The sequence below is a fragment of the Chiloscyllium plagiosum genome, unplaced genomic scaffold, assembly GCF_037043375.1.
Source record: "Chiloscyllium plagiosum isolate Xiang-an unplaced genomic scaffold, Cpla_swu_hap1 HiC_scaffold_24, whole genome shotgun sequence".
Classification (NCBI taxonomy): Eukaryota; Metazoa; Chordata; class Chondrichthyes; order Orectolobiformes; family Hemiscylliidae; genus Chiloscyllium; species Chiloscyllium plagiosum.
The window spans coordinates 30,499,795-30,525,882 of NW_028270162.1; the positions used below are offsets into that span (position 1 = coordinate 30,499,795).

The 26,088-nt window shown below is 39.1% G+C and overlaps 1 protein-coding gene across 1 annotated transcript in view; it reads right to left on the reverse strand.

Annotated features, from left to right (window-relative positions):
* Window positions 1–5,113: 5,113 nt before the first annotated feature.
* ift81 (intraflagellar transport 81 homolog) overlaps window positions 5,114–26,088 on the reverse strand; it is a 109,940-nt gene continuing 88,965 nt past the window's right edge. The window contains exon 19 of the mRNA XM_043715704.2: window positions 5,114–7,344. Within this exon, the coding sequence (XP_043571639.1) occupies window positions 7,162–7,344 (183 nt within the window). The 3' untranslated portion in view covers window positions 5,114–7,161. The remainder of the gene's footprint in view (window positions 7,345–26,088) is intronic.

Sequence of the window (26,088 nt, forward strand, 5' to 3'; positions counted from 1 at the left end):
GCCTGTCCCTGCCGCTTCAGGTTGTCAGTTTCAGCTGTCCACTGTAGTGGCCGGTATATTGGGTCCAGGTCTATGTGTTTGTTGATGGAGTTTGTGGATGAGTCCACATAGACCTGGACACAATATACCGGCCACTACAGCGGACAGCTGAAACTGACAACCGGAAGTGGCAGAGACAGGCCACTATAAATGCCGGAGGCAACACCACAGAAGTGCTTCACAGGAGGCTCCCAAGCACTGAGGATGTCACCTAGACAGGGGACGAAACGTTTTCAATAAAAACTTCCAGCTCGGCGAATAGAACCACAGCAACGAGCACTCGAGCTACAAATCTTCTCACAAACTTTGAAGGAACTTCTGTTTAGACACCTGGACAGTAACATTGCTACATTATGTCTTTGAGTTCAAGTTCAAACAAATTTATCAAACAGCACAAAAATTGCAGTAATATATTTTTAAAAATAATTAAGATTTGCCAGCTTTTTAGAAAATAATAAATAATTCACAATTTTGTGAATGATATTGATAATTTCCTTACAGGCTTTTCTTCAACAACTGTAGAAGTTATTTGGTTTGACTTACTGATTTGAAAAAGACAATGGGATAAATAACTTTGAAGCAGTAACCATGGATGTACATGATTTAAATAAGGCATGCTGTACAAAAATGGGGATACTATTCAAACTCATAAGATGCTTTCATTCAAATAGTTACTTGGTTCATCCATTGAACATATCAATAGACAAACTGATTATTTGCTGAAAATAAACTATTGCATTAGGTTAGAACATGAGACTATTTGTAACTTTTTATGTACTTCAGCATTTAAAAGGTCTGAATCAAACTTAAAATATTCTAATTTTGTCACAGATTCTCTTCAAACACAAACCAGCAATGAGGGAGCATTTTGTTGTCGACACATACCTTCAAATCATGAATCTCAGAATAACCTTTTCAGTAAGGTGTGCAGGTTTCCTCAGGACACAATTTACAGGATTCTGAACATGCACTTAAGTTGATCTATTTGAAGGAAGATCTGGACATTGCTCTCACAGTGCTGTGTCACATCCTTTACATATATTTTTTAAAAGGGATGGAACAGCTCAAATAGCATATATATGTCAGGTATTGACAGGATTGATCAAGTGAATCCTTAGAAGAGTATAAAGAAAATGGGAGTATACTTAAGAGGGAAATCAGGAGGGCAAAACAGGGACATGAGGTAGCTTTGGCAAATAGAATTAAGGAGAATCCAAAGGGTTTTTACAAATATATTAAGGACAAAAGGGTAACCAGGGAGCGAATAGAGCTCCTCGAAGATTAGCAAGGCGGCCTTTGTGTGGAGCCACAGAAAATGGGGGAGATACTAAATGAATATCTTGCATCAGTATTTACTGTGGAAAAGGAGATGGAAGATATAGACTGTAGGGAAATAGATGGTGACATCTTGCAAAATGTCCACATTACAGAGGAGGAGGTGCTGGAGGTCTTGAAACGGTTAAAAGTGGATAAATCCCCAGGACCTGATCGGGTGTACCCGAGAACTCTGTGGGAAGCTAGAGAAGTGATTGCTGGGCCTCTTGCTGGGATATTTGTATCATCTTTAGTCACAGGTGAGGTGCCAGAAGACTGGAGGTTGGCAAACGTGGTGCCACTGTTTAAGAAGGGTGGTAAAGACAAGCCAGGGAACTATAGACCTTGGTGATGGGCAAGTTGTTGGAGGAAATCCTGAGGGACAGGATGTACATGTTTTTGGAAAGGCAAGGAATGATTAGGGATAGTCCACATGGCTTTGTGCATGGGAAATCATGTCTCACAAACTTGACTGAGTTTTTTGAAGAAGTAACAAAGAGGATTGATGAGGGCAGAGCATTGGATGTGATCTATATGGACTTCAGTAAGGCGTTTGACAAGTTTCCCCGTGGGAGACTGATTAGCAAGGTTAGATCTCATGGAATACAGGGAGAACTAGCCATTTGGATACAGAACTGGCTCAAAGGTAGAAGACAGAGGGTGGTGGTGGAGGGTTGTTTTTCAGACTGGAGGCCTGTGACCAGTGGAGTGCCACAAGGATCGGTGCTGGGCCTTCTACCTTTTGTCATTTACATAAATGATTTGGATGCGAGCATAAGAGGTAGAGTTAGTAGTTTGCAGATGACACCAAAATTGGAGGTGTAGTGGACAGTGAAGAGGGTTACCTCAGATTACAACTGGATCTGGACCAGATGGGCCAATGGGCTGAGAAGTGGCAGATGGAGTTTAATTCAGATAAATGTGAGGTGCTGCATTTTGGGAAAGCAAATCTTAGCAGGACTTATACACTTAGCGGTAAGGTCCTAGGGAGTGTTACTGAACAAAGAGACCTTGGAGTGCAGGTTCATAGTTCCTTGAAAATGGAGTCGCAGGTAGATAGGATAGTGAAGGCTGTGTTTGGTATGCTTTCCTTTAATGGTCAGAGTATTGAGTACAGTAGTTGCGAGGTCATGTTGCGGCTGTACAGGACATTGGTTAGGCCACTGTTGGAATATTGCGTGCAATTCTGGTCTCCTTCCTATCAGAAAGATGTAGTGAAACTTGAAAGGGTTCAGAAAAGATTTACAAGGATGTTGCCAGGGTTGGAGGATTTGAGCTATAGGGAGAAGCTGAACAGGCTGGGGCTGTTTTCCCTGGGGCATTGGAGGCTGAGGGGGTGACCTTATAGAGGGGCATGGATAGGATAAATAGACAAAGTTTTTTCCCTGTGGTCGGGGAGTCCAGAACTAGAGGGCATAAGTTTAGGGTGGGAGGGGAAAGATATAAAAGAGACCTAAGGGGCAACTTTTTCACGCAGTGGATGGTACCTGTATGGAATGAGCTGCCAGAGGATGTGGTGGAGGCTGGTACAATTGCAACATTTAAGAGGCATTTGGATGGGTATATGAATAGGAAGGGTTTGGAAGGATATGGGCCGGGTGCTGGCAGGTGGGACTAGATTGGGTTGGGATATCTAGTCGGCATGGACAGGTTGGACCGAAGGGTCTGTTTCCATGCTGTACATCTCTATGACTTTATGACTCTAACGTGTACAAATGATTTCTTTCCAGTGAGCAAATGCAAATGGGAATTTTATAAAGATACAACTGGCCAGATCTTCAATGACTTGTGATGATGAGCTGGGGGTGAGCGAATGAAAGGGTGAAAAACAGGAGGCAGATATTATCAATCCAGCTGCATAACACATTCTCAACACTGCATGATTAAGGAAGATTAGGACTTTTGGTAAGAGTCGTTACCTATTTCCTGAAAAGATGCCTGTCTCCAGAGTGACCAACTGAAGTGGGCCGGGGGGAGGGGGGGGATGATGATGTAAGAGAAAATCATTGTCGAAAAAGCATGGAATTGGAAGGTTCTGGCAGAGTTGTAGAAGACTGGCCCCACCTCGCCAATTTGATTGACCCTGGACATAGCCACCACCACTCCAGATTTCAAGGTCCGTCTGCCATACCGCCCCACCCTGAGCTGGGTAGGGCCTGATTGCTGCTTCTGCCTGCCTGGTTCACCCTCCCCCACCATCTCAGCCAGCTGCCAAGGGGAGACAGCTCTCAGGGTAGAGTTGGTGCTGTTCTACTGTTCCTGTGTAGGGTCGGCTCTCGTATATGCACAGATTTCGAATGAAATCTGGGAATAGAAATCCAGGACAAAAGCAGAAATTGCTGGTGAAATTCTGCTTTCTCTCCACTGCTGCCAGACCTGCTGAGTTAACATTTTGAGTCCAGTGACACCAAGGGAACTAATAGCAGCTAGGAGAAAAATGTTTTTTATGTTGAAGACAAGGTTGGGGATGGGGAGGCGGATAGTGGGAGACAGAGCCCAGAGAGAGAGAGAGAGATGGGGGGGGGGGTAAGAGAGAGAGAGAGAGAGAGAGAGAGAGAGAAAAAATGCGATATGGAAGGAATAGGCAAATGAGAGGATTTGTGATATGAGGCCAGGATAGAAGAGGAGCTAAGTGTGTTATGGACCAGGCCAGAACCTCCTCAAAACATTTCAAAAAATAGCCCAGACCCTAACTTTGCTCATTGCTTTAAGCAGGTATAACATGGATATTCCAGGAGAGATGCAATTGGCCAAACCACTTAGTTTTGAACAAAACAGAATTTATTTACAAGATTGAAACACAAACAAGAGAGAACAGAATACCAAATAACTTAACCTATCATAAAACCTAGTCAGGCAGCATCTGAGGAGCACGAGAATCGACCCACATCTCTGCTTTCTCTCCAGTGATGCTGCCAGACCTGCTGAATTCTTTCCAGCAATTTCTGTTTTGATCCATGTAATGTGATAAGTCAATAATGAGTGGGCCAGAATAGGTTGACTGCTAAAAGTAACCCACGTCATGACAGGACCAGGTGTGAGGGTGGGTTAAAAAAAAAGGGAAGGGTGGGTTAAAAAAAATGGAAGGATGGAATTAGACTATGAAGTTATTGAACTCCACGTTGAGTCCTAGAGGCTGCAGAGTACCCAAGTGGAAAATGAGATGCTGTTTTTTTAGCTTGCGCTGAGGCTCAGGGTTATTTCAGATCTCCTGCATCTGCAGTTCTTTGTTCTATTTTAGTAAAAATGCAGGGTGAGTTTCCTGGAAAGGCATGATCCAGAAAGTTTATGCTCAGGACGGTGGTCACTTTGCCAGGCAACCCTATAAAGCATTCAGCAATTGTGGCCGCATCCTAGAAGCTGAACAGAGAGGCATCGCTTAATTGGGAAGCCTTCACTGCATTAATCTCACCTTTGCTCTTTACCTGATCAGGTGGTGAATGGAAATAGAAACCCACTCACTGTCCCCTTCATGTGTCGGTAGCTCCCACCAAAGACAGTGGGCTGCAATCTAAAGATTTCTGGAAGTCTCTTATTGTCCTGTCAATGTTTGCGGGTTCCTGCAACAATGGAACTACATCCTAGAATGAAAATTGAACCCATTGTGGTAGAAACAAATTAGTCTAATGAGTCATTTCATTATCACTGGAAAAACCAATCCATTCAGTCATGTTGGTAATATGGCAAATAAAACTCTGCATTTTAACTCAGATTGTTGCACACACTTTCCATGAGGAACTATGTGCTTTTAATTCCATGTATCAAACATTTAAAATGCACAAAATAAATCATTTCATACACGTTTATACACTACATTTTTATTGTGACAGCATTACATGCTGGGAACTATATCAATATTTTTAACCTAATCATAACCTATTCAAAAGATCAGGCATACTTCTGAAAACAAGTGCAAACACTCATTCTGAAACCTATCATAATACTACAAAACAGCTCAATCTGCAGATTCACTGTTCCCACAAATATAGTTATTACTCTATCACATTTATTGGTCTTCTAAATTTTGTATGGAGAAGCACATCAAAGTCTTATTCGCAAAGTTTTAACAAAAATATTTAAAAGACAGCAAACAGAGACAGTAAAGATTGCCATGTGTTTATGGGGAAAAGTGAATCTGGATTATTGTTCTATCAATTTCTTGCCATTTTATTCTGTTTCATGCAATCAGAAATGACAAAATTAGAGCTTGAAGGGGAGCTCCACATTTTCAGATTATTTAGTACAATCAAGTTCCCATTGCAAATCATTGCAGATTCAGTGATGTTGAATCCAGTATATTTCCTGAGAGACTTCTTTAATCTGAAGAATAATTGGCAGCGACATCTGCACTCAATAATAGGCACAGTCTAAAAATTACTCCAAAAGAAGGCTGCAGTCCCAACTGATTGACTTATTTTCAGCTGTTAAGAATATGGCAACTGGCTCCTCTTTGACCATTATACTTAGTACCAAATAATAAGAATCTAATAACGAAAACACTAATATCAAGGAACTAATTGATATAAATTGAGCCTTTACTTGCTTAACAATTGTTATGGCCTGCATTTTGAAAAAACACAAAATCTGGCATTTTCATTAACACAGAAAATCATGGCTCTTATAATCTTTAGAATAATCATTAGAACTTTAGCACTGTTCATATTTTTGATGTACTAAAGTTGAATACAGCCACTCAGGGATGAATAAACCCAATAATTCCGATCGAGTATCGAAATAGAATTCAAGCTCATCTGCAACAATGCTGATTATAAATATTCAGAATAGTTTGCAAGGCAATATACATACTAATTTAAATTATGCTATGAAACCATAAATTCCTCCCCATGAAAGCAGTATAGGATCAAGGCACTAACAGCTCTCTTGTACGACACTGAATTAGTAATTGTTCTCGACTATGAGCACTAGTAAATTATTTGCTTGTGGAAAGAGTACATCACCAAAAGTAATCATGCTCACCTTTGAACAGGTATGAAGCTCTTTTAATGAGGACCAGATTAGGGCACAGTTGTCATTTTGTTCCTGCTGTTTAACTTGGGAGCAACAAAGTTATTCTTAAGTGCTATCATCACTGCCATTCAGCCAATTTAGGTGACAGCACAAAGGTCAATCCTGGGACTTCCTATGCTATAATACCCTCAGAACACACTTGAGATATTAGTGAAGACTCATGGTCGCAATTTTGTTGATACTGGTATGGTTGACTTATTTTTATTAAAACACAACTTTGAAAATCATACATTTCACTGTTTTCATGAAGAATATTTTGATGTAGTTAAGAAATCTGTACATATGTTTGTATTTTCAATATTTGCCTGCTTTACACATTTCCTATGAATAAGCTTCAACATTTATTTTCATTCACACTCTGGTCACAGTTTTTTCTGAGTTGGCCTGAATTGCACAGCTCCTTATATCTGTTTCTCTTTTTCAGCTGATGAAAGATAATGTGGCATAGAAAAATTATGTACAGTAGGTATGATCACTACTCAATTCTCCTGAGGTACCATGGTGAAAAGACAAAAACTTCTATTCCTGCTTTACCCCATGAGAACACAATGTTGTTACAGAAGAGCTGGTGGATCATCAAATTTGTTGTTGCAAATGAGACTTTGTAGGTGCTAATTGCATACAAAATCTAAGTTACTAAACAATTAATTGCAAATTTAGAATTCGGTATATTAACTAAAACCAAGAATAACTCAAAAATAGTTGAAAAACTGTTGAAAAAGCCCCAAGACAAAGAATCTTAAGTTTTTGAGGCACAATAAGACAAATCAATTATATAATTTACAAGATCAATCTGTCCTCTCCTCCTTCCTGTATCACCTGACCAATAGAATTCTGGTGCTGCTGTCTTTGAAAGCACTGTTTCTTGCATTCCATCAGTTGCTCAAAATCTCTCCACATTTTAACCTGCTTCATGTTTGGCCCATGGCTCTCCCGCACAGCTTTCTGCTTCTCACGTAGTTTCTATAGTGGAAAAGGAAACAATGTTTCTAAGATTATTACAAATGTTTACAGTACTCAAACAAACTGTAGTCAGTTCTGCTACAACATGTGTTTCTTTAATGCAAATTGGCTTTAACGAAATTGAAGAATTTAAATTGTTACTTGTAGAATGTGAACTTTCCTTACCTCTATTGGCAATGACATGATTTCGGCTTCATTAGTTTAAATGACGCGGCTATTGTGCGATTTTCTTATAACGCGAGATCGCACAAGAACGGAACTATCACGTTATGTCAGAACTGACTGTACAGCATGAAATACAAAAAATGCTGAACAATTCCTCACATATGTTTTTGCCCCTAAGACACTGCACACAAGTGAGATCAATAAATTAAAACATCGCTATGATGAAGCCTTTGGTTATCTGAGGAACAGATGATGGATGACAAAGATCTTAAATCTGGTACCAACCTCAAGCTCATGGTCTACAGGACAGCAACAATACGAGCCCTCCCGTTAATGTTAAAGATATGAACAATGTATAGCAGACAACTCAAACCCTTGAGAAATATTGTTGGCAATACTTGTGCAAAATCCTGCAAATCTACTGGTAGGACAGGTGTTCCAACATGTGTCCTCCCTCATGCCAAAATCCCCAGAGTCAAGGAACTTACTACAGTCAATCAGCTACAATGAGTGGGCCACATCATTCCCATAACCCAAGGCTTCCAAAACAAGCTCTCGACTTGGGGTGTATCTGCAGCAATGGTGATAGTTTTGATGTTTTCTTTCTCTGGTAAGTTGGGCAAATTGGTTTTCAGCTTTAAAAAGTCCATGAACATGTTAGGTCAACCAAGATGGTTTATATGACTCATTGAACCTTTGAGCAGAACCACATGACTGATGCTGTAAGGCATTTCAAAATATTGCTGGTCTCAGAGGAAGTACAGTAAATAATACTGCTCATTGGCAAAGACGCTAATCATTACAAATGAGAATTCTACATTTATTAATTTCTCCACTTGCACATCACCATCAGCACATTTTAAGAAATGCTTATTGCCACTGCTAGTGTTGAATTGCTTCCTCATTCAGCTGAAGGAGCGAAAACAATGTACTGTGATGTCACACTGTTATTGACAATGATAGTATTGAGTGACAGTGACAAATGATTAATCCCATTTAGATGGTCATAGTACAGATTCTAGCATGTTGGGATCTGTATATGGAGTATTAATTCTGAATGTGCTATACAAACCTGAAATTTCACATGATGGACTTTGGGGATACCCGTTTGAGTACTAGAGTTCCAGAATCTTGTTTTAAAAAGCAACATTACACTTTGCCGTTTCCTCTATTTGCCTCATTTTCCTTTTTTTAAAGCCACAAACTGGCAAGGATTCTTTTAAACTGTTGCATGCTTGCCCAATAGGCAACAAGATATTAATTTGTAGTAATTATGAGTATAATAATGTATTTTGCATATTCCACTTATTATTTGTTTGTTATATAGGTCACTAAACAACTGTTTTATTTAATTGTCTAAACAACATCCTGCAATCTAATTCAAGCATTCTGATGTAATTCGTGTCCTACATTCATCTTCCCACCAACTTCCCTATGCTGAAAATACATAAATACAGTAGTGCATTGCACAATTTTATTACTGATTGATCAATCCAGTGCCAGATGGCAGGCTTTAATTGGTTGAAAGACATTTTTATCAGTATCCATTCATCTGTGCAGTAGTTAGCTCTTATAATTAAATAACACCACATTTAGCACATTACTTTCTTGGTCCTGGTTATCACAAGGATTGAGACCGACTACATTTTGCATTAAGGTCCTTAATTTTACATTTTTGTCTGGAAACCTTGCAGTCACTAAATAAGTAACATACTAAAGTGAATTGTTACCACATTAGTTCATAGCACAAGATTATGCTTACTGCAACTACCTCAGTTTAAGTGTGCCAATGAAATATGGCCTACATTAGGTATTGGATATTACTTTCAGAATCAGTTCCTTCAGGAGCAACTAACATTTGTAATGAAAAAATAGTTGTTCTAAATGATTTACCCAAAATCTGATATATCAAAACAGGAAATTGTCTAAAAATAATTTCCTCTGAAGCAATTTAAATATCATGAAGCAATATTTAAGTTTATATTTAACACATACAATTGCCACTGGTGAAGCAATTGATAAAGTGAATATCTTCCTATTTTAAGGCAAATTATGCAAGCTTAAGTCATGTATATGTAACCATCACCTCTGTAAATTTATTACATATGCTGTTCACCCCTCCTCACTTGTTTGCAACACAATTTTTAACAGTAATATTTGAAATTTGCCTCAGCCACAATTTAAACAATATCACCTTTATGGGAAAATGTACAGGAAAGGTACCATATTGTCATAAAGCCAAAAATTGTTCACTAATGCACTGCAAAGAAGAAACCTGTCATCCCCACTATCAGGCTTCCAGTGTCTCATTACATGACTGCTCTTAATGACCTTTGAAGTGGTCTATTAAGTCACTCACTTACAAAAACAAATTGCTTTAAAGTACAAAGCATTCTCCAATCAAGCTGTTCCAGCTCGCTGACAAAGCGAGCATTTACCTGACAGGAAATTTGTCTCCGCTTCCTCTCCTGGAACAACACTTGAACTAATCAAAGACAAAGAAAATTCCTTGTTACTGTGAATCAGGCACACTTTCTCTCCTTATTCATTTTGGTTTGTCAATAACTACTGAAACACTGAATCATACTATTCTCCTCCATCTCTCCTTCACTGAGTAGTTAAGCAGAACCGGTTTTGCTCGATTCCACTCTTACCCTTTTGGAGAATCTGCTGCAATAGCCTCACATTGCACATCAGCGTCATTATCTTTGGAGTTTTCAGAATGATTTGGCCTTTTCCTATTTCTCACTTGAATACTGGCAGGGAGATTTGCGAGAGCTGCTTGGGACAATTAAAACTAGTAAGATGGGGGGATAGGACCCAGGGAGATAGTGAGGAAAGAGATCAATCTGAGACTGGTACAGTTGAGAAAAGAAGTGAGTCAAACAGCCAGGGCAGGCATGGACAAAGCAGAGAACAAGATAGGACTGATAAATTCAACTGCATTCACTTCAATGCAAGAGGCCTAACAGGGAAGGCAGATGAATTCAGGGCATGATTAGGAACATGGGACTGGGATATCATAGCAATTACAGAAACATGGCTCAAGGATGGGCAGGACTGGCAGCTTAATGTTCCAGGATACAAATGCTACAGGAAGGACAGAAAGGGAGGCAAAAGAGGGGGGGGGGAGTGGCGTTCTTGATAAGGGATAGCATTACAGCTGTACTGATGGAGGATATTTCCGAAATACATCCAGGGAAGTTATTTGAGTGGAACTGAAAAATAAGAAAGGGATGATCACCTTATTCGGATTATATTATAGAGCCCCCAATAATCAGAGGGAAACTGAAAAACAAATTTGGAAGGCGATCTCAGTTATCTATAACAATTTTAGGGTGGTTATGGTAGGGGATTTTAACTTTCCAAACATAGACTGGGACTGCCATAGTATTAAGGGTTTAGACAGAGAGGAACTTGTTAAGCATATACAGGAAACTTTTCTGCTCAAAATGTGGACGTACCTATTAGAAAAGGTGCAAAACTTGACCTACTCTTGGGAAATAAGGCAGGGCAGGTGACTGATGTGTCGGTGGGGGAGCACTTTGGGGCCAATGACTATAATTCGATTAGTTTTAAAATAGCGATGGAAAATAATAGACCAAATCTAAAAGTTGAAGTTCTAAATTGGAGAAAGGCCAATTTTGATGGTATGAGGCAAGAATTTTCAAAAGCTGATTGGGGCAGGTGTTCACAGGTAAAATGACTGCTGTAAAATGGGAAGTCTTCACAAATGAGATAATGAGAATCCAGAGAAAGTATATTCCTGTTACGGTGAAAGGAAAGGCTGGTAGGTATAGGGAATGCTGGATGATTAAAGAAATTGAGGGTTTCATTAAGAAAAAGAAGGAAGCATATGTCAGGTATAGACAGGATAGATTGAATAATCCTTAGAAGAGGATAAAGGCAGTAGGAGTATACTTAACAGGGAAATTAGGAGGGCAAAAAGGGTCATGAGATAGTTTTGACAAATAGAGTTAAGAAGAATCCAAAGGGTTTTTACAAATACATTAAGGACAAAAAGGTAACCAAGGTGAGAATAGGGCCCCTCAAAGATAAGCAAGGCGGCCTTTGTGTGGAGCCACAGAAAATGGGAGAGACACCAAACGAGTATGTTGCATTAGTATGTACTGTGGTAAATGACATGGAAGATATAGGATGTAGGGAAATAGATGGTGACATCTTTAAAAATGTTCATATTACAGAGGAGGAGTCTTGAAACGCAGAAAAGTGGATAAATCCCCAGGACCTGATCAGATGTACCCTAGAATTCTGTAGAAAGCTAGGGAAGTGATTGCTGGGCCTTTTATTGAGATATTTGTATTATCGATAGTCACAGGTGAGATGCCGGAAGACTGAAGGTTGGCTAACGTGGTGCCACTGTTTAAGAAAGGTGGTAAGGACAAACTAGGTAACTATAGACCAGTCAGCCTGATGTCGGTAGTGGGCAAGGTGTTGGAGAGAACCTGAGGAACGGGATGTACATGTACTTGGAAAGGCAAGGACTGATTAGGGATAGTCAACATGGCTTTATGCATGGGAAATCATGTCTCATGAACTTGATTGAGTTTTTTGAAGAAGTAACAAAGAGGATTGATGAGAGCAGAGTGGTAGACGTGATCTATATAGACCTCAGTAAGGGATTCGACAAGGTTTCCCATGGGAGACTGGTAAGCAAGGTCAAATCTCATGGAATACAGGAAGAACCAGCCCTGTGGATACAGAATTGGCCCAAAAGGTAGAAGACAGAGGGTGGTGGTGGAGGGTTGTTTTCAGACTGGAGGCCTGTGACTAGTGGAATGCCACAAGCATCAGTGCTGGGTCCACTACTTTTCTTCATTTATATAAATGATTTGGATGCGAGCATAAGAGGTATAGTTAGTAAGTCTGCAGATGACACCAAAATTGGAGGTGTAGTGGACAGCGAAGACGGTTACCTCAGATTACAACAGGATCTTGATCAGATGGGCCAATGGGCTGAGAAGTGGTAGATGGAATTTAATTTACATAAATGCAAGGTGCTGCATTTTGGGAAAGCAAATCTTAGCAGTGCACTTATACACTTAATGGTAAGGTCCTAGGGAGTGTTGCTGAACAAAGAGACCTTGGAGTGCAAGTTCACAGCGCCTTGAAAGTAGAGGTAGGATAGTGAAGGCAGCATTTGGTATGCTTTCTTTTATTAGTCAGAGTATTGAGTATAGGAATTGGGAGGTCATGTTGCGGCTGTACAGGACATTGGTTAAGCCACTTTTGGAATATTGTATGTAATTTTAGTCTCCTTTCTATCGGAAGGATGTGAAACTTGAAAGGGTTCAGAAAAGATTTACAAGGACGTTGCCAGGGTTGGAGGATTTGAGCTATATGGAGAGGTTGAATAGGTTAGGCTGTTTTCCCTGGAGCGTTGGAGGCTGAGGAGTGACCTTATCGAGGTTTATAAAATCATGAGGGGCATGAATAGGGTAAATAGACAAGGTCTTTTCCCTGTGGTGGGGGAGTCCAGAACGAGAGGGCAAGGTTTAGAGTGAGGGGGGAAAGATATAAAACAGACCTAAGGGGCAACATTTTCACGCAATGGGTGGTGCGTGTGTGGAATAGGCTGCCAGAGGAAGTGGTAGATGCTAATAAAATTGCAACATTTAAAAGGCATCTGGATGGGTATACGAATAGGAAAGGTTTGGAGGGATATGGGACGGGTGCTGCCACGTGGGATTAGATTGCATTGGGATATCTGGTCGGCATGAAGGAGTTGGACTGAAAGGGTCTGTTTCCGTGCTGTACATCTCTATGACTCATCTATATGCTGCCCTTTTGATGACATTCTCCCAGCTCTATCTCATCGTCTCCTCTCTCAGATTTCTTATTACTGTGCTGTCTGAAGTCCCATTCTAGATAAATTGGTAATGTTAGTGCATAATGCAATGATGATTTAAGGAGGTTGCATCATGACTAAATCAAATTGGACAACAAAATAGGAAGGAAATTGACATAGTTGTGGTGTGAGATGAGGTGAGGATCAGATTTGTGGAAAAGTTAAATATGTGGGAACAACAGGGCAATTTTAATCTTAACAGAACAGTTAGAAGAAAGATAACAAAAAATAGACATTGCTGTAGAAATTCAGCAGGTCTGCAACATCTGTGGAGAGAAAGCAGAGTTAACATTTTGGGACCAGTGATTCTCCAGAACGAGGTTCTTTCCACAGTTGCTGCCAGACTTGCAGAATTCCTCTGGCAATTTCTGTTTTGGTTCCAGTTTTTTGTTTTATTTTAGTGAAAAGATAATAAGTGGGTGGCATGGTGGCACAGTGGTTAGCACTGCTGCCTCATAGCGCCAGAGACCTGGGTTCATTTCCCGCCTCAGGCGACTGACTGTGTGGAGTTTGCACATTCTCCCCGTGTCTGCATGGGTTTGCTCCGGTTTCCTCCCACAGTCCAAAAATATGCAGGTTAGGTGAATTGGCCATGCTAAATTGCCCGTAGTGTTAGGGGCAGGGGTAAATGTAGGGGAATGGGTCTGGGTGGGTTGCGCTTCGGCGGGTCGGTTTGGATTTGTTGGCCCGAAGGGCTCGTTTCCACACTGTAAGGAATCTAATCTAATCTAATCTAATGTTTAAAGGATACTGAGCATTTAAAGGATGGAATACTTTTTGCAAGCATCCAGAACTGCTTTTAACATTCATGTTTTTAATTCAAGAAACATTGTTTAATTTGATGAGATTAAAAATAAGAAATGAAATGGCATAAATAATTGATGTTAAAATAAAATTAAAATGTTAAATTGTAACAATTGCACATTAGGTTTGAGTAAGGATAGAAAAAGTTAATAGTATTATTTGGAGTGAAATACATTTGTATTAAAGGTAGATATGGAATAATAGTTACAGCTAAAAGTAGAAAAATATTTTTCAGAGGATAAAAAAAAACTGAAGATAAATACATCACTAGACCCTGATGGCATGCTTTCCCAGGTTTCTGAAAGAAATCTGAAAGGGGATAACAAGCTGTCATCACAATTTTCCAATTCTTCTTACAAATGCAAATCGTGCCACTGGACCAAAAAAAATGTCAATGTAAAAACTTGTTCAAAAATGGAGAGATGAACAAATTTACTAACTACAAACCAGCTATTCTAACATTAGCTGATCAACCATTCTTAGAAACTGTAATTTGAGATAAATTTAGTGAGCATTTAAAATGTCTGAGGCAATCAAAGCCAGCATAGAGTTTTTAACATTAGCTGAATTTGACAAATATACTCATTTTGAAATAACCGATTGCAGAGATAAATAATAGTCGATATAGATTTTTAGCCAAATATGTCATGAGCAGTTTCTCAGAAGAGTTGCAGTATATGGTATGCGAAGTAGTGGACATAGAATATTGCGTGCTAAACAGTTAACTTTTATGGATAATTAGATGTTATTTGGCCTGTGACAATGCAGGGGTTCAGAGCTAGCACAACTTTTTTTTTCACCATACATATATGATTTGGATCTAGGTACACAGTCTTAGAATCTGCCAGTGATAATAGACTCTCCAAGATAGAGATCTATAGCTACAAGAACAGACCTGAGATACTGGGATTATTTCACTTGACCAAATAATGCTTAGAGGACATTTAGTAAATGTTTAAATAATTATGAAAAATTTGAAGACAGAGTGAATAGGAAAAGTTTATTTTCTCTGTTTATGAAGGCAGTGGGGGGTTCATTACATTAAAAGTATCATTGAGAAAGGACAGAGTGTATTAAATAAATTTATTTGCTCAGAAGATTTTGGAAAATTAAATGTTTTGCTATTGGGAATGGCTGAGGCAAAGACCATTAACACATCGAAGAAAAACTGAATAAATATTTGAAGAAGAGGAAGATACAAAACCATGGAGTCAGCACAGGGCAAACAGCAGATGAGATGGGCTGAGTCATGCTTTATGCCATGTGCTCCTTTCTAAATTGGTTCACTGATTTGAGATTTTACAAGCTGCTTTCATCTTTCTGGAAGATATTGTTTGAAACATTTATGACAAAAGAATCATTGCTAGTGATTCTCTTTCAATGAACTATTAAAATATTCTGGCACGCGTGACAATAAATTCAATTTATTTACTGGAATTATTCAAACGGTGTTATGATTTTTCCAGCTATTAACATGACCTTTCTCAATTTAAGGCCTAGTGTTGGAATGTTTTCACGTATCCAAATCATTATGTCATGTTTGTTCCTAAGTGGAGCTTCTGATGTCATATCCCATCCATCACCAAATGCTTAATTCCATCTCTGTAACATTCTCATCTCTACTTAGCTCAGGTCATCTGCTGCCAAACTCCTTATTCAAGTTTTTGTCTTCCTTTAATTCTGGACTCTTGCATTTCCCTGATTTTCCTTACTGAACCAATAGTCACCATGCCTTCAGTTGCGAGGGCCCTAAGATTTGGAACTCTCTCCCTAAACTCCTCTTTCCTTCTTTAAGATGGTCCTTAAAACTTATGAAAACAATCATTCTAATATCATAATGTGGTGTCACATTTTGCCAGCTAATAACACGTGAAGCTTTGAGAAGTTTTATTATGTTAATTATAGTATGAACTTATTGTGTTGCATGTTTGTTAATCCACTTGTAGGGCACCAAGTGGATGATGCCTCCTCCCCCGTCAGCTTTCTTTTCCAGGAGATAGCTCTGACATGGAAAAAAGTCAGTACTCAGAAAAAAAACGACTGAACTTTAATAAATAGCAAGGATTTAAACTCAGAGGTAAGAATCAGTACTATGTCACCTGATTAAACATTTCTGGCTCACTAGCAGATGTAAACCTCACTGTCAGATCAGTAACTTCAAATTCTTATAAAGGACTTTCTCTCCAGAAATGCACAGCAGGTCAGACAGCATCTGAGGAGCAGGAGAATCAACGTTTCAAGCATAAACCCTTCATCAGGAATGAGTTCCTCATCAGGGCTTATGCCCGAAACGATGATTCTCCTGCTCCTCAGATGCTGTCTGACCTGCTGTGCTTTTCCTGCACCACAGTCTTGACTCTGATCTTCAGCATCTGCAGTCCTCACTTTCTCTATTCTCTCCAGAAAGTCAAGCCTACTGAATGAAAAATGGTCATTCGATAACATCTATTCTCACGTAGCTGCCATTAAAACTTTTATTAATTATCATTAATAAAGGTATCCTGTTCCGACTCAAGTGAACTCTGATGCATATATTTTGTTAACTATTTTTTTCAGTGATAGGAAAGCAAATTGGATCCTAAAGGAATGTGTGAATATGTCTGTAGAATGTTATATAAAATAGTCATGATGCATTTGCTCTGCTTTATTTGCAAGCAGAAACCAGTCTCAATCAATTAATCTTAATCATTTGGTATACCATGTACAAAATGTACCTACCTGCTGTAAAGTCAATTGCAAACAGGACACTAAATTCTTATCGAGTTAATTGGGCTCTGAGTGAATTTCAACAATTTGAATATGCATGGTTGTTCTCTGGAGGGAATCAGATCAAGTCTAATGTATCCTTGGCTATTCTGTCATGCACCTTTCATCACAACAGGCTCAAAAGATCACAATGAATTTTAGCATTTTGCTTTCTTAAAATGATTGACAAAAAAAGCCATGAGTCCAATTACTAGAATGGAATGAAACAATAATGTACAACATGCATCACAGTCTGCAGACCCAATTCCAGATGCATAGACAGAAGACATGGTATAAAAGGAAAAACAGACTGCGCCGGAGAAATACAGCAGGTCTGGCAACAACTACAGAGCTAACACTTTGAGTGCAATGACCTTTCATCAGAACTCTGCCTTTACATACAGGACTATTTGCTTGTTGTCTAATATAATCTAAGCTCCTGAACTGGAAAGATTTCTTGTCAAGAAAGTAAAGGGATTGCAAAGTTACTACAGATGGAACCTAAATATTTTGAGTCTTAGGAGCAATCATATAAAATTTGATGGCCTTTTCATATTCCCTGATGGTGTGATGTCAGCATTCCCTGGCTCTTCTCACCTGTTGAACACATACCCATACTCATATTAAAGATCTCCCATGGCTGCCTGAAATGACTTGCTACCATAAAATTTGTGCACGCTCATCATCTAATGGCCACAAATAGAGCAGGATGGGCTGAAGACTGCAGAAAATGATGCAGTGGCTTGAACAGCTGTCATACTGCTTCTTTGTGAAGTAAATGCTTTTAATACAGTTCCTAAACATTCCTATTCCTTCTCTTTCATGATAATGCAATACAAATGTATACCAATAGGTTTCACTATTGGTGGGTGCACAATGGCAAATCTCTCAATTGTCCCACTACCCAAGGCAGCCAGATGCAAAATCAGTGCTGTCAATGTTCAGTTTAACAGAAGAAACACACTCCAAAAAACCCTACCTGCAGAAACCGTTACTCAAACTTTCCACACACTTCAGTTCACATATTCCTCACATCCATCAATCTCAGCTGATTCTTGAAACAGCTACACTTAAAGTTTCTCACTCTAACCTACCACCGAGTGTGCTGTGAGCATAAATCTAGGAGAATCATGACTGCAGTGTCACTGACCTATCAGTGAAAATACATTTAAATTAGTTGCACAGGGACTTTAATGTACAATTTTTTGGAAGAGCCAGATTGCATTTATGAATTTGAATAGATAAATTTTTGAAGTGCAAGTGTATTCCATGCCAACTTTCCGGTCAGAAAACAGAATGCATTGATGTTTTCGCATTTCTTAAGTAATGACATACAGTAACCACTCATTGGGAACGACCTATATATTTTCTATGATTGGATTACATACATTGTTGTAGTTTTTAATCTATCCAGATAATATCCCAATCTAACTATCCCTAACTTGGAATAATATTTGAAAATTGCTATATAATACAGCAAAGTTAGATACCTGAGATTGAGTAGTTCAATGAGACAAAGAGCTTTCTTTTTACCTGCTTTATTAGATGAAGGGGATTATACCTCTTTGCCAACAGATAATTTTTCTCAGTAAAGAAATAATTTGTAGAAGTCCCTATTCTTTCAAACTTGTACAACAGTTAAGACCTTAGTTGAGCGAATTCAGTAAAGAATATAATGAACAGTATATTTGTAAACTTGTCATCTTTCTGTGTCTCCATAAGTTCCAAAGAAAATCAAGACGTTTGTCCTAATATCAGAAAAAAATGATCAGCCTTGTAACTAGTAATACTTCACACCAGCCAACTGAATTTTCCCACAAATGTACTTGGGCATTACCCTCAATGTTTCTGCTGTTGAATTAAATGAAATCCACATGTCTAGTGCACTGAGAAATATCACGAAAGACTGCAACGTAGATGTTATCCACCATCTCTACAATAACTTCAATAGGCCTAATAAGAATGATAACAGCTCTGCATTTTAGTTGTTCACCATTTTCTGGGTATACTAAAAGGCAAAGTTCTGTTAAATAACTACAATTTAATTTCACAGCAGCCAATTGTCTTGCAATTTTGACACTGAACACACTCATTTTTTTGAGGTTTCTGTATTCTTAGTTGTCAATGCCCTCCATGCTAATAGAATTAGTAATAGATTATTAAGTAAATGAGCCTTGATGGAATTAAGCTACAGGTCAGGAAGTATCAGTTTTATTCTTTGTTTTTTATGCTTTTTAGCCTCGACCTGAAAGAGCATGTAGACATAATCATGGCACACATCAGAAAAATTACTACCAACAGGATTCATCAAGCAGGTCTTGTGGGCTCCTGGCCTTTAACCAGCAGCTCTAGATATAGGTCCTACCTTAGGTCTTAATAATGAAGGTGCGTATGACCCAATTACAATGTACACATAAAAGTAAATGTTGCCACAGCAACTCTGACCAAGTGATCTGCAACACCACTACCAGCGGATGGAACAAACACTTTCTCCTAAGACAACCTCCTCTTCAACTTCCTCACCTTCTCTAAGGCTCTCCTTAAAACTTTGATCAAGCTATTGTTTGGTTCTTTGGTATAGCTTCTATATTCTATCGTCCACATGTTGTTTTGCTCCATTTCTATGTTAATGAAGGTGGCTGCAATACACCTTCCTTTCAAATTTGATTTGTTAGGTATCAGAGGTGATATTCATGACAGACATCAGATGAGAATTCCTTGATGCTGATAACGGTCACTTCCTAGCCTCAACATTCATTGTCTTTTCACCTTTCAAATTGACACTTAAAAGCTAATTTTCTTGTTTTTTTTCTCAAATGTAGAATCTCTGACTTTCAATATCTTTGAAAGATTTAAAAGTAGTTAATTTATTTGAAATTACAAACTAATTTCAAACAGGTCACATTCTGAAGTTATTTTCACCAAATGGATCCTGTGTCCTAATGAGGTTTAAACATAAAATTAACCACAATGATAGAAGGGTTAACTATGTGCATTACTAGCATCCACATTAAAAGGTGCAAATAATTTTCAGCTAAGTCTTATATTAAGGGATCTGGTTTGCCCTTGGATAATAGTGCTTGCCAAAAATTGGGAAGTCCCAACACCAATTAGCGCCTTTAATGTTAAGCTCTGAGAATAGCTTTCAACTATTCTGACTGCGATTGAGTAGGCATATCTGTTCAAATATAGGGTGCATTCCCGCAATTCCTGGTTCTGAATAACAGCTGCCAAGCATATTTCCCAAGACTTATTAGAACAGGCAATGAATTATTTTTGTCAGGAAGTAATTGCTAAAGTTACCTGCACTTCTTATAAAGTTTTTAATCACAGAAGCTGGGTGATTTGTATGTGATTTAATGCCTAGAATCTAAGACATGCAATCCAAGTATTGAAAATAGCTTAAAACAAAACTTAAATCTTTACAATTACAAAAGATTTCCAGCTACATGGATTCCAAAGTTGTTATTTTGGAGTTTTTGTCAATCCTTATCTTTGTAGTGACCACTTGAATGTTGTTTTTATATCAGAATGTGGAGGAAAGAAAAAGGCTTCTTTGAGACCAACAAAAATAAGTAAACTCTATACTAGAAGAATGCAGCTAAGTTGCTATAATCACCACATCTCAAAAGAGTTTAATTTCAAGTTTCAATTGTCACTAAAGCAATGGTATAATTCTATATGCAAAATTTGCAATTTTCTTATTGTTGTGGCATAGAAAATATTATTTCATTGTACAGATGGAGGACTCTAGCTAAAACAAATCGGGCCGGATTTTGCTGCCATGAGCATCAAACAGCATCTGCGTTTTTTTTAAAGCATTTGTCCTTTGGAATGCAAGCATAACTCTGTGCTTCTAGTGGTTGCCACTTGATTGATCTATTTTGTTCACAAGCTGACATCTTGGTCCTCAGCCTAGTGCAGTGCTCTGATAAATTTTTAATTTTAACAGTAGAGCTGGAGGAATGGCACTTCTTTCATGTAAACATTCTGGACAGAACATGAAGTTCAACAATTCCAGACCATAATCTATTTCCCATTTTGATTTCTTTGCATGTTTTGGCCAAAATCTTGCTTTTCTCTTGATTTTGCTTTCAGTTGTCAACTGTTTTACTATTCTGCCATTTGCACCTCCTCCAGCTATCTTTGGTTTCTTGACCTGCATGAATCCAATGGCTGCAAACTCATCTCATTTAAAAAAAATTTATACACCTAATGGTAAGATTCTGGGAGTGTTGCTGAACAAAGAGATCTTGCAGTGCAGGGCAGGTAGAAGGATAGTGAAGACGACATTCAGTATGCTTTCTTTATTTGTCAATTCTGGTTTTCCTCCTATAGGAAGGATGTTGTGAAACTTGAAAGGGTTCAGAAAAGATGTACAAGGATGTTGCCAAGATTGGAGAATTTGAGCTACACAGAGAGACTGAAGAGGCTGGGGCTGCTTTCCCTGGAGCGTCAGAGGCTGAGGGCTAAGGTTTATAAAATCATGAGGGGAATGGAAATCGTAAATAGGTAAGATCTTTTCCCTGGAGTGGGAGAGTCAAGAATCAAAGGGCATTGGTTTAGGATGAGAGGGGCAAGATTTAAAAGGGACGTAAGAGGTAACTTTATTCATGCAGAGTGTGGTGTGCGTGTAGAGTGAGCTGCCAGAGGAAGTGATGGAGTCTGGTATAATTGCAGCATTTAATTACAGCAATTATACCCAATTTGATGGGTATATGAATAGGAGGGGCTTAGAGGGATATGGGCCAAGTGCTGGCAAGTGGGACTAGATTAGTTGAGAATATCTGGTTGGCACAGATGAGTGACTGAATGGTCTGTTTCTGTGCTGAACATCTCTATGACTATTTCTAATTTGTAAGGCACAGAATGAACTGTGAAGATTACAGATTCACAGTTTACAAGAGTGACGATTCTGCTCCTTTAACAACGTTATGGCGTCCTTGGCTTTTCTCCCTCCCAGAGAGGTCTAAAAAGACACAGACTCTGAAAATTCTTAGGTTTGAAGGATTTTAGGGCCAATCGGATTATACCTAACAGATACTGCCTTAGGAAAAAGGCTTTCAAGTTAAAAATAATTGTACAATGAAAGGGTAGTGGCCAGTTCTCCAAGCTCAGCTTTTCTCTGGTTGGGTTCAGTTTTAGCACAGTGGTGTTTTGAAGCTGCTGGACCCAAAGAAGCAGGTGCATGCTGGTACTCTCTCGCCTACGTCTCCCCGATAAGACCGTGTTTGATATTACCTTTTGTGCCACGGGGTACTTAAGGGGATTGTTGCAAGTATTGGAAACAGCATCATAATGTTGTGATAGTCTGTTGGGTTTGCGGATAGGTTAAGTTATTTGGCATTCTGTTCTCTTTTGTTTATGTTTCATACGGTAATCTTCTAAATAAATTCTGTTTTGTTTAAAACTAAGTGGTTTGACCAGCTGCATCCCTCCTGGAATATGCGTGTTACACCTGCTTAAAACAACCAGCAAAGTTAGGGTCTGGGCTACTTTCTCAAAATGTTTTGAGGGAGTCTAGCCTGGTCGATATCACAAAGAATTTGAAAGCCTATGCATTTCACCTTGTCCTCCACTGAGGTATGCTCATTATCAGATAGCTGACCTGATAATCGTGAGAATAGAGCTATTGTCTAAACCATCTGTGTGTATGTGTATCTGAAAACCATCATGCACTGTTCACTTGATTAACAACGTCTTGCAAAATAAATTTCCAAATTAGAAGTGCGACTGAAATAATTGCGCTCAGAATAAGGGTTTTGCATTAAATTATTTTACATTTGTAATTACTACATATATAATTTAACTCTCACTGCAAGAGGACAAATGGATCACTGATATTGGACATGTGTTACCTTTGCAGTAGAAAACAATCTTGAATTTGGGGCTAAGGTGTATTAGATATGGAGCTGAACTGTGCAAATGACTGAGCTATATAGTACTCAATATGATTTCACACCAACACTGGGTTTGTGTAAGGTTAAAGTAGTGCAATTTTTGGAATGTTTGCCTTTATAAACTTAAAGAGTTTAATTTTGATTAACCAAGGTAAACATTTCTTCTTGTTCCGATCTAAATATTAACTTTTTCTCTGGCAAGTAAAGGAAATGAAATTAATGCCCCCCCCCCCCCCCGTTACTGACGGGAGTTTTAGCCTTGATTTTTACAGTGAAATGAATTTATATTCATTACCCTATCGCCCAATCAAATTGCATGGCAGAGTTCTGCAGGTGGTCACCTAATAAATGTGCCAAAATGCTTCTTAGTATCCACATGCTGGTGTAATTTCTAATGAAAGAAAAAAGCTGCCAATTATAACTGAATGGGAACACAGCATATAACTTATTTAAAAAAAATATTTTTATTGAAATTTTTTTTCACAAAATTAGAAGTTACAAAAATATGAAAATATAGCATAACATTAAAGACAGTAATAAACACTAAACCAACTACTATATTACGCTACAAAAGAAATCAAAACTACAATCATAGAGTCATAGAGATGTACAGCACGGAAACAGACTCTTCGGTCTAACTCGTCCATGCCGACCAGATATCCCAACCCAATCCAGACTCACCTGCCAGCAGCTGGCCCATATCCCTCCAAACCCTTCCTATTCATATACCCATCAGGTGCCTTTTAAATGTTGCAATTGTACTAGCCTCCACCACTTCCTCTGGCAGCTCATTCCATACACGTACCATCCTCTGAGTGAAAAAGTTGACCTTTAGGTCTCTTTTGTATCTTTCCCCTCTCACCATAAACCTATGTCCTCTAGTCCTGGACTCCGCCAACCCAGGGAAAAGACTTTGTCTATTTATCCTATCCATGCTCCTCATGATTTTATAAACCACTATAAGGTCACCCCTCAGCCTCCGACACCTCCAGGGAAAACAGCCCTAGCCTATTCAACCTCTCCCTCTACCTCAAATCCTCCAACCCTGGCAACATCCTTGTAAATCTTTTCTGAATCCTTCCAAGTTTCACAACATCTTTCCGATAGGAAGGAGACCAGACTTGCACGCAATATTCCAACAGTGGCCTAAACTAATGTCCTGTACAGCCGCAACATGACCTCCCAACTCCTGTGCTCAATTCTCTGACCAATAAATGAAAGCATATCAATCCTTCTTCACTATTGTATCTACCTGCGACACCGCCTTCAAGGAGCTATGAACTTGCACTCCAAGGTCTCTTTGTTCAGCAACACTCCATAGGACCTTACCATTACGTGTATAAGTCCTGCTATGATTTGCTTTCCCAAAATGCAGCACCTCACATTTATCTAAATTAAACTCCACCTGCCACTTCTCAGCCCATTTGATCAAGATCCCATTGTAATCTGAGGGAACCTTTTTCGCTGTCCACTACACCTCCAATTTTGGTGTCATCTGCAAACTTACTAACTATACCTCTTATGCTCACATCCAAATCACTTATATAAATGATGAAACGTAGTGGACCCAGCACCAATCCTTGTGGCACTCCACTGGTCACAGACCCCAGTCTGAAAAACAACCCTCCACCACCACCCTCTGTCTTCTACCTTTTGAGACAATTCTGTGTCCAAATGGCGAGTTCTCCCTGTATTCCATGAGATCTAACTTTGCTAACCAGTCTCCTATGGGGAACCTTGTCGAACGCCTTACTGAAGTCCATATAGATCACATCTACTGCTCTGCCCTCATCAATACTCTTTGTTACTTCCTTAAAAACTCAATCAAGTTTGTGAGACATGATTTCACACAAATAAAGCCATGTTGACTATCCCCAATCAATCCTTGCCTTTCCAAATACATGTACATCCTGTCCCTCAGGACTCCTCCAACAACTTGCCCACCACAGACATCAGGCTCACTGGCCTATAGTTCCCTGGGTTGTCCTTACCACCCTTGTTAAACAGTAGCACCACATTAGCCAACCTCCAATCTTCCGGCATCTCACCTGTGACTTTCAATGATACAAATATCTTAGTAAGAGGCCCAGCAATTCTTCTTTAGCTTCCCACAGAGTTCTAGTGTACATCTGATCAGGTCCTGGGGAATTATCCACTTTTATACATTTCAAGACATCCAGCACTTCCTCCTCTGTAATATGGACATTTTTCAAGATGTCACCATCTATTTCCCTCAATTCTATATCTTCCATGTCCTTTTCCACAGTAAATACTGATGCAAAATACTCGCTTAGTTTCTCCCCCATTTCCTGCGGCACCACAGAAAATCCGCCTTGCTGATCTTTGAGGGGCCCTATTTTCTCCCTAGTTACCCTTCTGTCATTAATGTATTTGTAAAAGCCCTTTGGATTCTTCTTAACTCTATTTGCCAAAGCCATCTCGTCCCCTTTTTGCCCGCCTGATTTCTCTCTTAAGTACATTCCTACTGCCTTTATACTCTTCTAAGGATTCACTCGATCTATCCTGTCTACACCTGACATAAACTTTCTTATTTTTCTTAATGAAACCCTCAGTTTTTTTCGTCATCCAGCATTCTCTATTACTACCAGCCTTTCCTTTCACCCTAATAGGAATATATTTTCTCTGGACTCTCATTTCTGAAGGTTTCCCATTTTTCAGCCGTCCCTTTACCTGCGAACATCTGCCCCCAACCAGCTTTTGAAAGTTCTTGCCTTATACCATCAAAATTGGCCTTTCTCCAATTTAGAACTTCAACTTTTAGATCTGGTCTATCCTTTTCCATCACTATTTTAAAACTAATTGAATTCTGGTCGCTGGCCCCAAAGTGCTCCCCCACTGACAACTCAGTCACCTGCCCTGCCTTATTTCCCAAGAGTAGGTCAAGTTTTGCACCTTCTCTAGTAGGTACATTCACATACTGAATCAGAAAATTGTCCTGTACACACTTAACAAATTCCTCTCCATCTAAGCCCTTAACACAATGGCAGTCCCAGTCTATGTTTGGAAAGTTAAAATCCCCTACCATAACTACCCTATTATTCTTATAGATAGCTAAGATCTCCTTACAAATATGTTTCTCAATTTCCCTCTGATTATTAGGGGATCTAAATGTGGGTTTAATAATTGATGCTCTCGAAGGTTGAGAGCTATGGTCTTGTTGCACTGAGTGGCTTTACTTATTTACTTATTGATTTTTAATAAGTGGACGGGAAAAAGTTCTGGCTATAACAGCTACTCCTT